Here is a 16,255-nt window from a genome sequence, read left to right as displayed (position 1 = left end):
TCTTGAGTCCTAAGCTCTCACTTGGAACAAGACGCGATAGCAAGCCTTAGAGACCAGGTCTGATTAGTTCACTTAATACCCTAATATCTACTCTCGCTGATTAAGGATATGAAGCTCATTCAATATATATCAATTTATCTCCTAAGCGGTTAGCTAGGTGATTAAACTAGAGATCGAACATTAAGTGATCAATTCAATGCAAGCAGTAAGAACAATATGAATGAAGAACATTTAAAATCACTTATTTGCGTTTAGCTCATGCGATTGACACCCTAAACCCTAAGCTAGCTCAGCCGACTACTCAATCATAAAGCAAGATGACACAGACATGATTTCTGAATAATACTGCATATAAAATAAAGTAGAAAGACAAGGGTTCAGGATGATCTTCTCGTGAAAATGAGAGATGAAGTCTTCTCCCTTACAAGTTGCTAAACCCAAAATAGTTCTCGGTCTCTTGTAAAACTAGCGTAAGGAATTAGATATGATAGCATAGGATTTTTTTATATGGAGGCGCCAGTGGTAAAGAGAAAGGAGAGAAAATCTAAGGCAAACACCTGAAATTTTGGAGGTTTCCTTAATAGTCGGGAACAGTCAGACGCTTGCTCTCTTTGGGAACAACCTTCGGATTGATCCGACTGGCTGTTTTGCGTTAGATATTCCAAAATGACGTCTTCCTTCATGGCACTCTCTTCTTTACTCTTTCACCTGCTCCAAACCTGGAATGATATCAAATACGCACAAATTAGGACTAAGAATTAACTCAAAGAACACATATAATGGTGATAAAAACACCATATATCTATTCCCCCAGACTTAGATCCTTGTTTGTCCTCGAACAAGGCCAAGCCTCAAGAACAGGGAGTAAGGTTTGAGAGAGTGGAAACTCGCTTGACCTCAATAACCATACTCTTACCACACATCTCTGAACCATACAAGCTGTAGACTCAGACCACACACCCTTTCCAGAACACCCAAGATCGCTGTTCGAAAATCAGCTCCATACTCTGTATCTCATACCTGAAAAAGGGTACACTATCGAGACAAAACTCCTTAAATTCAATTAAGAACATCGTGAGCTTCTCATCACAAGCACTATTCAGGGTAGACGGGCTAGGTAAGAAACAGGCTATTTCATGGTGGAGCTAAGAGTGTTTAGGGGCTACCAAATTTAAGTGGATGTAGGATATCGCGCAAAATAGTAGGAGAGGACGGATCCATTGATGTCCACAGCCCTTACTCGTTTCTGCTTCACGGGTGCAGTTGTTCTCTCCTTCGGATCAACCGTGGGTCTGTTCTTCAGTTCTTGACTTCCTTTGCCTACTCCTCCAAAAATTGGTACCAACTCCTTGTTCAACCTTCCCAGTGTTCTTGAGTTTTGTTATGAATCATGAAGTGGATGGTCCATAACCTAGACCATACAAGTTCAAGACTAGAGTCCATTGGGGGTTTACATCCAACCACATGGAAGACCCATTCAACCTTAGTCTTTATGAGTTTTGACCATGTCATTATGTAGAGTATCTTTGTAATCAATTCTCCCTTTGACTCCACCTTGTATGAACCACTATATATAGTGGTGTAAGCAATAAGAAATATACAACACATTCTCACAAATCTTCTCTCAAATCTTAACACGTTATCAGCACGAGACTCTCTCCACCTGAGCAATCCCATCCGCCGGCGATCATCTCTTTTCCGGCCATCTCTTCCGGCCCTCAGCCTTGCTCCGCCGGCCAAGTCTATCCCTCTCACGGTTTTTCGGCCAGCTCCTCCACCTCTCTCTCAACCAGCTCATCCGCGGATCAGCTCTCTTTCACGGTGGTCCATTCAGATCAATTTGGTGTTTTCTAAAAGGTAAACTAATCTATCCATAAAATCTAAGAACACCGCATATCTGAATCCTGATTATTTGTTCTATTTGAATCATAAAACTTTTAAAAATCTATAGATATAAAATTATCACAAATATTAATCTTGAATCTAAGATCTATATGAATCTTGTTTCTAAGAACTATTTGAAATTATAAAAGATATTAGACAAAATCATAAACCCCTTTTAGCTAGCAAGCCTTAAAATCGGTTCCCCTTTCTCCTATTTTGATCCGGCCTTAAATCCGGATTGACTAAAGGATTGAAACCCATAATCTTTGTTTGGCCGTATTACCGGCTGTATAGCCGGATGAATAAGCTGGCCATCAAAATCGTAATCCCATTCGATGTGCTTACCGATCCAAATCGGCCCTTATCCACATCAAAATCTCAAATCCCCTTGTTTGTTTTATAACCGGATATGTATCTTGATGGCCATTATACATATCAATTCCCTAAATCCTTTTTGCTTCATTTTTATCAATCCCCTAAACTCTAAGAAATAATCAGCTGAACCCCTAAATCTAAATCCGGCCATAATTTTTTTTTCCAGCCATGACCTTTTCCGGCCACAATCTTTTCAGCCATAATCTTTCAGTCAAACCCAAAGATATCAAAACTTAAATCCTAATCAATGCATATCTTTGACCATTGATGTTTTACATTGTAACTGATCAAAATTTAAAACTTTTATGATTGTTTTAAATGCATATCTTTGACTAGGTAGTATTTATCAAAATGTTATAACATATAGTCTTGATTTAAATAGTTATGACATAGGCTAAAATAAATACTAAGTTGAAATCATTTGATCACATAGTTGTTTGTCAAAATTTATCTAAATCTAAACCGGCCTTGAAATCGGTTTATTATAGTTTGAACAAATGATATAAATTTATCTTGATCTAAAAACCAACCTTGAAAACTGATTTTGTGCTGATTGAATTATATACTGATCATATATACATACCTGATAGCATCTATTAGATCAAACATGGATTAGTAAATTGTTAGATCATACACATATCATGAACTGATCATTTCCATGCATCCGCTTGTCATATAGTTTTATTAAAACTGAGCATGCATACATATAATAGATCATTCTAATCATGGGGCATTTAAAATAAAATCTAAATTGGTTCATATTGCTTGCATCTAATTAGATTAAATCGGTTATTTTTAAAGTTAAGCATGTTTGTTTAATTTGAAAACATAAACCAGCTTTGAAACCGATTGATTGAAAATCTAATTGAATTTGTTCTAGACATATCCTGAAAATTATAAAATTTTCTTGTCTTGGTTTACCCTGTAAAAGGGGGAAGGAATCGGTTTTTGCTTTATGATCTTTGAAAACCAAATATCCTCATGCATTAGGAATCACATATAGATTGTTTAAGTCCAATGCTTAGTTCTGAACATGCATTCAGCTATTTCTTGATCCATGCATTTGCTTGATTTCATCCATCTTGCTTGATCTCATTTAATAAAATGATGATTGATCCTTATTCAAATTCTAAAGGGCCTTAATACCCTATATATATAATCAATCCAATTTGAATTATAATTAAAAGGATTACTAGATGCAATGATCAATTGATCATTCTCATACTAAGATTGCTTAAGCAAATAGATTATATGATTTGGGGGAAAGCCTTATTGAAATCATATACATTGATTTATTCTATTGCTTACATAGAATTCTGAGTGCTTGAATTACTCGTTAAATATTCAGATGTCGAGATTTGAACCCTCAGATTACTCTGCCCTAAATCTCTCTGGAGATAATTACCTAGAATGGGTAAAAAATACTCTTGTTGCCCTGAGATCCAGAGGACTCGGACAATGCATCAATGAGTACAATGATATCATTGACAGTGAAAGGCATAGAGCTATAACGATTATTCGTTATCATCTCACTGAGGAATTAAGAGACCTGTATCTCCATGTTGAGGATCCTTGTGACCTTTGGTTACAGTTAAGGAAAAGGTTCAAACCGGTATCGTGGCAAAAGGCCAACCATGAATGGGAGATCCTCAGATTCCAGGATTTTGAATCCGTGGACAAATATAATTCTGCTCTGATGGATATTGCTTATAGTCTTGAACTATGTGGTGAAAGGATAACACATTATTCTTTATTATATAAGACCTACTCCACATTCCATCCAAAGGATGTGTTGTTGCTACACACGGCTAAGAAGTTCACCACTTATAATGACCTTTTGTCATATCTTTTGGCTTCTGAACAAAGAAAGCAGAAAATCAAAGATACCATCAACAGATTTGACAAGCTTCAGAAAAGATACATTGAGCTAAAGAATAATGAGATGAGGCCTCCTATAGCTGATGAAGCTGAAGTTGAGCGCCATATGGCAACACATGCATTGTGAAGGCCATATTATATAATTGTCTTTTGACATTCTCATTTTCATGTTTCCTGAGTTTATGTTTCATGAATTGCTTTGATACTTTGCTTTATACACGACTTCATTAATAAAATGAATTACTTTGAGTTCATCATTATCTTATTCAAACTGTTGTTTGATAAGAAACTATATCTATATGCCTTTATTGTGCCAAGATAAATATGATTGAGGATTAATACCCCAACTCACTTTTCCAAAGAGTTCAAAGAAGCCTTTGACAAATGGCACGACATGCTCTGCCATCCAGGCTCAGTTATAAAATACTCTTGAACTCAACTGGACATTCCTTGAAAGAAAGGAAAAGAAGCTCGACCAAGGCTTTGCCTAAATGGCATTATATTCACCCTATAAGGTCCATTGAATTAAGAAGAAAAAATGGTTTCCAACAATGGACAAAAGGGAATAAGAGTACCTAAATTAAAATCGCCTAAGTGGTCGAGACTACATTCTCTATTGATCTAGTGATCAATATGATATTAGGCAAATAGCCAGGGCAATCATGTTTGATTAACCCACGAAATTTATCACTTAGATGGCATTACCATACTTAGCCATTCGGATTATGATGCAAATATTTAAAAGGGCACAAATGTTATCCCATAAGATCTCACGTGTGTGCAATATATCTATGCACAAGGGAATTTATTGTCCCAAGCACCACGAATTTGAGTATGTTCATGAGGGGGAGTGAGGACAAATCCCATGATACATGACCATACTAAAATCCGTGAAACATGGTCCACAACCATATTACATATTGGTTGAATTTGATATAAAGACCATTACCTATAAGGTTCAAATTCTAAAAGTCCATATGCTTGGGGACACCATGAGTTATAAAAGAATGAACCTGCATCAGGCCATAGTAATTATATCAGGCCATATAAGTGATCATAGATATTCCCACCTCAGACTGATACGGGTCATGAGTCCAGACATATATCATCTTAAGATATTATGAAAGAATCCACCACAAATATATGTGCCATCTAAGATCATGTGATCTTAGAATCTCATAAAGAGGATTGGGAATATATGTTGGATATATATTATGAATATACTTTCTCCATAAGTTTAAAAGAAACCTTGAGCCAAAATGGGTGATCTAATTATAGACCAAGGAACAAGGATTACATAAGGTTTATGAATCCGAATATCCAACAATGAAAGGAGAAAAGTAATAAGCTGGTATAAAGAATGATAAAGAATGGTATCTACCATCTGGTATCAACCATCAATGTCTTGGCAAAGATCCTCGGACTAGAAAATAATTTATAGACGTCCATATGCTACAATGATAGCAAAATAAAATGCCAGACACATTGACCCGAGAGAAAGAATGACTATGTCATCCCAGCTTAGCACCACACGGTTTTGATGTCTTAAAGACACAACCAAGTTGCTACAAAGTCTATATAAGATAGACCAAATAAATGTTCCAAATAAAGTTCCATAAATTCTAAGGAACCTCGGAAAGAAAGAAAGGTGCATGAGATAAAATCCGAGTTTTATTAAAGGAAACCATTCCAGACATTGAGATATAAGGCTGGCCAGCTGAACAACTAGGTACCATACCATATAGCTTGGGACGCCAAGTTATAAGGTTATTAAGGTCCTAGATAATGAAATCTCAAATTGATTTATACCATGTCTGGAACTAAAAGGAACTATATATATATATATATATATATATATATATATATATATATATATATATAGTGTGTCGACACATACATTCATAGAAAATGCGCAAGTATGTAGCACATGAATACAAAGATATGTATCGAGGATCATAAACCCACACAAGAGTACTCATAATGAATAATGAAAGAAACGTGGGGTTTAAAGTGATATATAAAAGGCGTATTGTATTGGCCATGAATATGTAAACGCCATATGATGCCCAGTGAATATATAAATCCTGAAAGAAGGATAAATCGTGAGACAGACCGGGAAAGGTCTATATAATCCAATGTGGTGGATACTACTACATATTTCACTACATATGATGTCTGGAAGAAATTCAAAAGATGTAGTATGCTATATATGACTCACTGGATGATGATGATAATATTATTGGTACCAAAAGGTTTACCAAACGGTATTGAGCTCAGAATCAAAAGATGAGAAAAGAAGTTCTCTTGAACAGCATTTTCCTAAAGTTGTTCATGGACTGAATTAAATTACTATATGTAAGCAAGTGAAGAATTCTATAAGAACAATTCAAATCAGTCCATAGAGAAATTTTAAATTCCTTGTGTTTTATACTAACCAGCCTAAGATAGGTTAAATGGTTATTCATTAAACCTTAGAAAAGGTTATAGACCATCACCACAAATTAGCCAAATTTTGGTAATACTTATGGTTGGTCGAATTCTCAGCATGAACCAACCAAGCTGTGGTATGAATGAATAAGCTATCATAAAGATAAGCTATAAGATCAAAGTTCATCTTTGAACAAAAGGTATAGGACCACATTATGCGTCCATCTGCGACCCAACGGGTCAGACCATCATATATGAAGATAATGCATCTTGCATTGCTCAACTCAAAGACGGGTATATCAAAGGTGACCGAACCAAACATATTCTACCCAAGTTCTTCTTTAGCCATGAGTTGCAGAAAGCTGGAGAGGTTAACGTCCTTCAGATCCGGTCTAGTGAAAACTCAGCTGACCTCTTCACCAAATCATTGCCCTCTTGCACATTCAGGAAGTTCACGCAACAAGATTGGCACGCGTAGACTCAAGGACCTTCAGTGATGTCCAAATCAGGGGGAGTAATGTGTGTTGTACTCTTTTTCATTTCTCTGGTTTCCCTTTTTACCACATTGGGTTTTGGGTTTTCCGGGAGAGGTTTTAATGAGGCAACATTAGCATGTTACATGGTTATGGCATCCAAGGGGGAGTGTTATGAATCATGAAGTGGATGGTCCATAACCTAGACCATACAAGTTCAAGACTAGAGTCCATTGGGGGTTTACATCCAGCCACATGGAAGACCCATTCAACCTTAGTCTTTATGAGTTTTGACCATGTCATTATGTAGAGTATCTTTGTAATCAATTCTCCCTTTGACTCCACCTTGTATGAACCACTATATATAGTGGTGTAAGCAATAAGAAATATAAAACACATTCTCACAAATCTTCTCTCAAATCTTAACAAGTTTTTTTTTTTTTTTTTTTTTTTATTTATAGGTGATGGGGTTGCGAGGGAGAGGCCACCGAATGAATGTTTCGCAGCCACTTGTGGTCTATTCTTTTGTTTCTCACTGGTCGCCATTGTTCCTCTGGTTAGAACATGAACTCATAGACTGTTCTCTTGTTAGAGCATGGTCTCATCGACTGTTCTCTTCATGCTTGATCTCTCTTCTCTGAGTGTATGACATTAACGAGTAAGAGGCTGCGTCGATCATTTCCTCTCCGACCCTTTTGCACATATCTGCACATATGACACTGAAAAACATAGTGCATGAGGGTAAAAATAAAGGCTTAGGCGCAAGGTGGGAACTAGCTAAAGATGAGCTAGCCACTCAGGATCAGCAAGATCGGTAAAAGGAGTAAGAAGTCCTGAGTGTAAGTCTCGTTTCCCTGATCTAGTGCCCATAACAAGAAGAATTTCAGTCAAGATTAGGTTCAAGTTAGGTTGAGTTGAGTCTACCCAGTGTAACCTGATCGGTTGAGAGCTTCTGGAAAATCAAATAAGATAAGTCAGGGGTGTTCCAGGTCCAAGTGTGGGTCTTTCATCACTACTAAGGTCACGGGATAAGAAAGTTAGAGCACGAGGTGGTTAAAAGATTATCACAACACAAGGTCCTAATTCCCACAAGAGTTTTAGCTGACTCGATCCTAAACTGACTCAATAAAACATCCAAATGACATAGGGACTGACTCAGAAATAAAGACATAGAGTATCAGCACACAACAAGTGCTTCCCCCAGACTTAATTTACACCATCCCTAGTGTGAAACCAAATCGAGGTCAGCCAAATAACAACACAAAGCATAAAAATAAAAAGTTCAGATGGATAGAACAATGGATAGAGAATAGTCCTTGCGGACTCAGTCGGAATCGCAGCTCTCGGCCGGATCAAACGAACGTCTGTTGCGCGAGCGATGAACCTCCTCAGTTGAAGTTCCTGTTCCCATAGGCGCCTTTCCTGGACGGTGCGATCGTGGAGTCTACTCTGCTGGTGACTGTCGCTGGTTACTGCCGCCAATGCAGCCGCCGGTAACGAGATGGAGGATCCTCCGCATGAGACAGTTGTTCTTCCGCTACGAGTCAACCATCCAGCGTCGGTAAGCCTGATCATCTGTCACATCCGCCAGCTCTCCGAGGTCGTATGATGGATCAGCTTCTGAGGTAATGTCCTCGACATCCTCCATATCCGTGTCAGGTGCAGCAGCACGAGGATCAGTGCATAGGAGCTCACGTGGTGGGAGGAAGCGTATGTTGTCGAACACGCTGAGCCTGGTGATCTCGGGGTGAGGCAGCTTGGTGAACAGCTGGGTACCCTCCTTGTCGAAGAAGCTGTAGGTATCCTCATCTCGCATGATGTGGCACGCCATAAGGTACTTGATGTCGAGGTACTGAATCTCCGTGTTCACCTTGTATTTGCTGAGATCAATACCGAAATGCTTGAAGAGCGGCGTGAGCAAGCTACCGCTTCTGTCCTTCTTGTTCGTGCCGTGCAGCAGACAGAGCTTCCTCTCGCAAAGCATGGTGATGAAATGAAAGCATGGGTTCGTCTTGACCTTCTGAATTTTAATGCCAGACCCTGAAGCGCGGATCTCATCCTCAATACCTGCATACAGGGTTTGCAGCTCCCCGTTTGTCACTTTGGAAGTCTGATCCTTGGCGAACAGGAGGTTTGAAATGATCTTTGCAATGACTCTAAGTGCCGGGTTCCTGATCTGCGACTGGTAGGCTTTGCCAGGTGTGAAGTTCCCATTCGCTATGAAATCCCAGAAGGTGTTTGATGGGGTGAACTTTTTCTCCACTTCTACCCCTCTCGGTTCATTCGCCATCTCATAGATTTTGTTGAGTTTGTCGAGGGACAGTGAGCAATACTCTCCATCAGCCATGAATGAGAAGGAGCAGTTGGCGTAGGAAGGAGCGGAGAAGTCCTCATAGCTGATGGTGGCAGTGGCGAGCACTTGGCGGACAAGGTCAGGGTAGAGCTCGTGCGTAGCGTAACAAAGGGGAGCGATCCCCATCGCTTGCAGCATCTCGAACACATCCTCGTCGATACCGAGCTCAACGAGTATCTCGGTGTGGCAAAAACGGGTAGGTAGTATCTCGGCCTTGAGGAGAGTGTTGTACCGACTAGCTGTCTCCTTGTCCCACCCTTCGCAATTGAAATCTAAAAGCATAGGGTCATCGAGATTGATTGGCTCGTCCTCCTGTTCTCGCGGCCATGGGTAAGAGGCGGAGGTTGGTTGTTGTGCTCGCTGTGGGGGCGTGTTGTTCGTCTTCTTTTTTCTATTGGCAGATTGCTTGGTGCGTGGAGGCATCGTGATAATCGGAGCAAATGGACTGCAAAAACAGAGAGAACTCGAAAATCCAATTGGATTAGAAGCAAGAATCACTTAAAAAGAGTGAGAATTTAAGTTTTGGTGATGGCTTCAAAATCGCAAGAGAGGGAGGAGGGTACGGTTGAGTGAAAGGGGAAAGTGGAAGGGTGGGGCCTTAAATGGGCGAAACCCTAACCGCTCTCCATTATCTCTTTTTTTTTTATTATTATTTTTATTGTTTTTGGGTCCGGAACACTTACCTGGAACAGGCGATGGGTTGTTCCACCAGAAGAACAGTCCTTCGGTTGTTCTGACTGAAGTGTTCGGTTTTTCTTGTTTTTAACCTGCAACTAAATCTGAAAAGAAATAAAATAGACTATAGAAATCAATATATACACTCACCAGCGGGTTGCCTCCCACCAAGCGCTTAGTTAAAGTCATTAGCTTGACTTGGCTCAGCCGATCAGGCTGATGGGGGATCGCTTAGGGGAATTTCTTCACCCTCTGCGATAGTGGAGTCAGCAGGGTAATGCTTGATGCGCTGACCATTGACGTCGAATTCGTCTCCCTTTCTGTCCAGCAACACAACAGCTCCGTAAGGGCGGACTTCCTTAATGGTGAAGGGTCCGGACCATCTAGATTTCAGCTTGCCTGGGAACAGCCTAAGTCTGGAGTTGAAGAGCAGGACCTTATCGTTTGGTTCAAAACTTCTGGCAATGATTCGGTTGTCATGGTAGGCTTTGGTCTTCTCCTTATAAATTTTGGAACTATCATAGGCGAGGTGCCTTATCTCTTCCAGCTCATGGACTTGATCATACGCCTCTCAGTTGCTGGCTTGATGTCGAAATTCAGTAACTTGACCGCCCATGCAGCCTTGTATTCAAGCTCGACAGGAAGATAACAAGCCTTACCGTAGACCAGGTGATAGGGGGTGGTCCCTAGCGGCGTTTTGTAGGCTGTTCTGTAGGCCCAGAGAGCATCGTCCAGCTTAAGCGACCAGTCCTTGCGCGAGGTATTGACAGTTTTCTGTAGAATGTTCTTGACTTCCCTCTTGGAAACTTCAACCTGTCCACTCGTCTGGGGGTGATAAGCGGTAGCCACCTTGTGTTTCACCCCATTCTTCTTCAACAGGCCTTGAAATGCCATGTTGATGAAGTGTGTTCCGCCATCGCTAATAACCACTCTAGGCACCCCAAATCTCGGAAAGATGATGGAGCTGAACATCTTAGTCACCACTTTTGCATCATTAGTGGGACTCGCCACTGTTTCTACCCACTTGGAGACATAGTCAACGGCGACCAGGATGTACTCGTTCTTGAAGGACAGAGGGAATGGTCCCATGAGGTCGACTCCCCAACAGTCGAACACCTCAACTTCTAAAATGTAATTCTGAGGCATTTCATTCCTTTTGCTGATGTTCCCAAGTCGCTGGCATGCATCGCATCGAGCTATGTAGGCGTGAGCATCTCTGAACATAGTTGGCCACCAGAAACCTGCTTGGAGGATTTTGGAGAATGTGGCGAAGTGCCCTGCATAGGAGGAACCATGGCAATGATGTAGAATCCCTGGAATATCTGCCTCTGGAACACACCTTCTGAATATACCATCCTTGCAATGTTTGTACAAGTACGGTTCATCCCAAACATACTGCCTCGCCTCTCTTAAGAATTTTCTCTTCTCGTTTCCAGTGAACTTAAGTGGTTCCTTTTCAGCAGCTAGGAAGTTCGCAATCTCAGCAAACCAGGGGAGGTGAGAGTACTGCTTTTGGATCGCGGGTACTGGTTGTTCCGGTACGCGAGAACAATCGGATGTTATGCTCAGGGGTTGTTCCGCGAAGCGCAGACCAATCGCGTTGACGTTTTCCACTGTGTGTTCTTCATCAAGAGCTGTGTCGTCCTCAATCTTCATTCTGGACAAGTGGTCTGCAACCCCATTCTCGACTCCCTTTTTGTCTTTAATCTCGAGATCAAATTCTTGGAGAAGAAGAATCCACCTCAACAACCTCGGTTTTGCATCCTTCTTTGAGAGCAAGTACTTAAGAGCAACATGGTCTGTGTGCACAATCATCTTTGATCCCACCAGGTAGGATCTGAACTTCTCGAATGCAAAAACAATAGCCAGGAGTTCCTTCTCAGTCGTAGCGTATCTGCATTGAGCCTCATCCATGGTTTTGCTTGCCTAATATATCACATGAAGTTTCTTATCCTTGCGCTGCCCAAGGACTCCTCCAACTGCAAAATCGCTAGCATCAGTCATGATCTCAACAGGGAGATCCCAGTCTGGCGGTTGTACAACAGGTGTGCTGACTAGAGCTCCCTTGATCGTATGGAACGCAGCTAAGCACTCGCTGTTGAAATCAAACTTGATCTCCTTGCAGAGCAGTTTGGTGAGTGGTCTCGCTATTTTTGAGAAATCCTGGATGAACCTCCTGTAAAACCCTGCGTGACCCAAGAAGCTTCTGATAGCTTTCACAGTTGTTGGTGGCTGCAAGCTCATCATCACCTCGACCTTTGCCTTTTCTACCTCAATGCCTTTCTCGGAAATCTTATGCCCTAGAACAATCCCATCTCTGACCATGAAGTGGCACTTCTCCCAATTGAGCACCAGATGTTTCTCCTCACACCTTTTGAGTACCCTGCACAAGTTTGACAAACATACACTAAAGGAGCTTCAATAGACACTGAAATCATCCATGAAAACCTCCATAATGTCTTCAATCAGGTCAGTAAAATCGACATCATGCAGCTGAAATGTTGCTGGCGCATTGCACAGGCCGAATGACATTCTCCTGTATGCGTACGTTCCGTATGGGCATGTGAATGTCGTCTTCTCCTGATCGTCCGGATGGATAGGGATCTGAAAGAAACCTGAATAACCATCTAAAAAGCAGTAATATGGGTGGTTAGCCAATCTCTCAAGCATTCGATCAATGAAGGGAAGTGGAAAGTGATCCTTTCTAGTGGCTGCATTTAATTTTCTGAAATCAATGCACATGCGATGTCCTGTCACTGTTCTAGTAGGGATCAATTCATTCTTTTCATTTGTGATAACAATGATCCCACCTTTCTTAGGTACTACATGAACAGGGCTAACCCACTTACTATCAGATATGGCATAGATCACACCCGCTTCAAGAAGTTTCATTATCTCTTTTTAACAACATCTTTTAGATTCAGGTTTAACCTCCTCTGATGTTCAACATAAGTCATTGATTCATCTTCTAGGTGTATTCTATGCATGCATAAATTAGGTGAGATGCCAGGTATGTCAGCTAGTGAATATCCTAATGCCTTACGATACTTCCTAAGCTCACACAAAAGCAATGCAGTTTCCACATTATTGAGTTCAGCGTTCACAATGACTGGATAAGTGGAATTCGGACCTAAGAAAGCGTACCTGAGCCCCTTGGGAAGGGGTTTTAGCTCAACCTTGGGAGCCTTCAACTCGCTCCAGGGATCATTAGGTAGGTTTGGCGGAACAAGCGAGTTCGGTAAAGGGGTCGCTCCAGTTGGTGTGTTCTCGTCCTTGTTGCTTTCTTCCCCAGACTTAGACTCGCCACCATTCTTCCCATACTCCTTGCGGAGTCAAGCATCTTAGCATACCCATCTGCGTCAATGTTCTCGACACTCTGCTCGGCCTCAGCTCTTACTAGTGCAAGCTCAAGTGGATCTTCTGTAAGAATCTCCTCGATCATCCCGTCGCGAGGTTGCAGCGGATCAATCCCTTCATCCACCTCGAAGGTCTGTCCATCCAGCATCGGCTTCTTGAGCAGCTCATTCATCTCGAACTGCATGACTATGTCCCCCAGATTGAGATCAATCTTCCCTTGCCGCGCATCAATGATGGCTCCAACAGTACATAGGAACGATCTTCCTAAGATGAGAGGATCTCTGGATTCCTCTTCCAGCTCTAGAACTACGAAGTCTGCTGGAACAGAGGTGTGCCCGACTTTTACTTGGAGATCCTCTAGAATACCAACCGGGGACTTAACTGATCTATCCGCGAACACCAAGGACATCTTAGTTGGTTTGAAATGCATGTATCCCAGACGTCGTTCTACAGAGTAGGGCATGAGGTTTACGCTGGATTCCAGATCAACCAAGGAGCATGAGAAAACTATCTTCCCAATATGGATAGAGAACGAACTTGCCAGGGTCTCCTCGCTGCTTTATCTACCTGTTCTGAAGCACGGTGCTGCACTCCTTAGAGACAGTCATGAATTCGCTCTCCTCTGATATTTTTCCTGAGATCAATCCCTTCATAAAGCTGCGCATGGAGGGCATCATCTGGATCTCATCCATCAAGGGGAGTCGGACGTTTAGGTCCTCCAGCATCTTTCTGCACTTCATCTCCTCTCGGTCCTTACGAGTAGCCTTTGCTGGAACAGGGGAAGGGACTTTAGGATTGTATTCGTGAGCAGGAACAGGCTCTGGGATCGGGCGGACAGCCTCAGCTGGTTGTTCTGGTTCTGGCGAATTGGTTCCAACTGTTGGTTCCCTCTCCTTCTCAGCTTCCGGAGTATCGGTTGGTGGTTGTTCCGACTCTTTCTGCTTCCCCTTCTCAGCCGCAGTGAACCTCTTCTTTACCGGCTCAGACAGTTGCTTTCCACTTCTCAACTCAACCGCATTGCACTCCTTAGGGTTTTTGTCGGTTTTCCCAGGTAGAGTACCTTGTTGCCTCTTGACACTCTCAGCAGTCTGAGCAATCTGAATATCCATCTGTCTCATATGACTCGCGACATTGTCATACTTGGTGCTCAAATCCCTGAACATATGGTTCATTCTGGTATTGATCTCAGTAGTAACCTGGTTTAGAGCCTTCCCTTGGAGCTGTTGTCCTTGGAGCAGCTGCTGCAACATAGCTTTTGTCTCATCTTGCGGAACAGCGACAGGAGCGGAGGTAGCTGGCTGAGTGTTTTGGTGTTTCTGCACCTGAGGTGGATTGTTCTGCGGTTGGCTTAGAACATAGGTCCGGGGTTGGTAGTTCTTTTGGTACCCGTCATACTGACCTTGGTTACTCTGTGCAGGATCAGCTGGTTTGTCTTGCTTAGGCCAGAAAAGCTGTTGGTTGTTCCTCACGTTAGGGTTTGGATGGTAGTTTTTGAGCTGCCATCCTTGCCCATTCACGTAGCTCACCTCTTGCTGATCGTCTCCTGATATTTCAGCATCAAACGCCATGTCACCGGCACTCTTCTCTGGAGCTGCTTCTTCCATTATGAACACTTGGCTTTGGTTTCCCTTAAGCAGTTGGTCCACCTTTGCAGCGAGATCATCTATGCTGTTCACACTCTTCGTCATGCTCCGTGTTCTTGTTTAGTGAACTTGTGAAGCCATGTTCTCAATCAGCTCGAACGCACCAGGTGTGGTTTGAGTCATGAATTCTCCATTACTCGAAGAATCAAGGGTGTTTCGAAACTCATAGCTCACTCCATCATAGAACACCTCCAATATATAGTCATCGTCAAACCCATGGTGCGGGCACTCTCTCTGGTACTCCTTGTACCTCTCCCAAGCTTCATGAAAAGGTTCATCAGACTTCTGCTTGAAATTGGAGATCATGTGCCGTAGAGCCGCAGTTTTAGACTTCGTGTAGATGTGTCTCAGGAACGCTGATCGGACCTGGTCCCATGAGGTAAGAGAACCGGTCGGCAAAGATTGGAGACAGCGAGAAGCTTTCCCTTCAAGAGAGAATGGGAACAGCGTGCATTTGACGTAATCTGGTGGCACTCCGTTAGAGCGAGAGAAATTGCAGATTCTTTCAAAGGCTTCGATGTGGTCAATCGGGATGTCAGTAGTGAGACCACTGAACGTGCTCTTCTGTACCAGACTTATCAGTGCACGTTTGATCTCATAGTCTTGCCGAGTGCAAGGAGGAGGGTTGATGGGGGAGCGGTTAGTAGCGAAGTTCCGCGGAAGGTTCCGCTCCCCAATAGGAGCAACACGCTCTTCTCGCGCGGCGTTCTCAGCTGCTTCTTGAGCAGCTTGTTGCTGATTTTGGATGGTCTGCTGCATCTGCAACATCTGTTGTTGCTGAGTCTGCATTTGTTGTTGAATGATTGCCAGTGCAGCAGTGAGGTCATCCTGATTGCCCTGATCACCCATGTTGGTGTCGGTTGTTCTTGGCTGTTGACGGTTCTGTCTATCTAATCTTGCGAGTTCGTCGTTGGTCAGTTGATGTAGTGGTCCTTGTGCGTTGCTCCGAGTATGTCTACTAGTCATGCACTTGGATCATCTGTTCCAACAAAGAATTAAAAGCAAGTTAGATATCTCAGACTAAATATTAAACCAAAAAATAAAGGTAAAAGCCTGGTCCCCGTCGCAACGGCGCCAAAACTTGATACACTGAAAATGAATACTTGCAACTGTCAAGTTAACAGTGGTAATCATAATATTTGAGATTCAATCCAGAGGACCAGTTTAATCTTTACTCTTATGAGTTCAAT

At 42.2% G+C, this 16,255-nt stretch overlaps 1 protein-coding gene and 1 non-coding gene across 2 annotated transcripts; one reads left to right on the top strand and one right to left on the bottom strand.

Annotated features, from left to right (window-relative positions):
- Positions 1-13,252: 13,252 nt before the first annotated feature.
- On the bottom strand, positions 13,253-15,914 carry LOC106373347. The gene is made up of 3 exons (XM_048749719.1): positions 15,170-15,914; positions 13,990-15,085; positions 13,253-13,895 (listed from the first exon to the last, which is right to left on the bottom strand). The coding sequence occupies exons 1-3, from the start codon at positions 15,912-15,914 to the stop codon at positions 13,253-13,255; spliced, it is 2,484 nt and encodes an 827-aa protein (XP_048605676.1).
- LOC125584791 lies at positions 15,277-15,383 on the top strand. Its single transcript, XR_007321699.1, has one exon. It is a non-coding gene; the product is annotated as a small nucleolar RNA R71 (small nucleolar RNA).
- Positions 15,915-16,255: the final 341 nt, after the last annotated feature.

This window comes from Brassica napus, chromosome C3 (assembly GCF_020379485.1).
Source record: "Brassica napus cultivar Da-Ae chromosome C3, Da-Ae, whole genome shotgun sequence".
Taxonomy (NCBI): domain Eukaryota; kingdom Viridiplantae; phylum Streptophyta; class Magnoliopsida; order Brassicales; family Brassicaceae; genus Brassica; species Brassica napus.
Note: the sequence above shows the minus strand (reverse complement) of the source record. Positions and strands in the feature narration are given on the sequence as shown.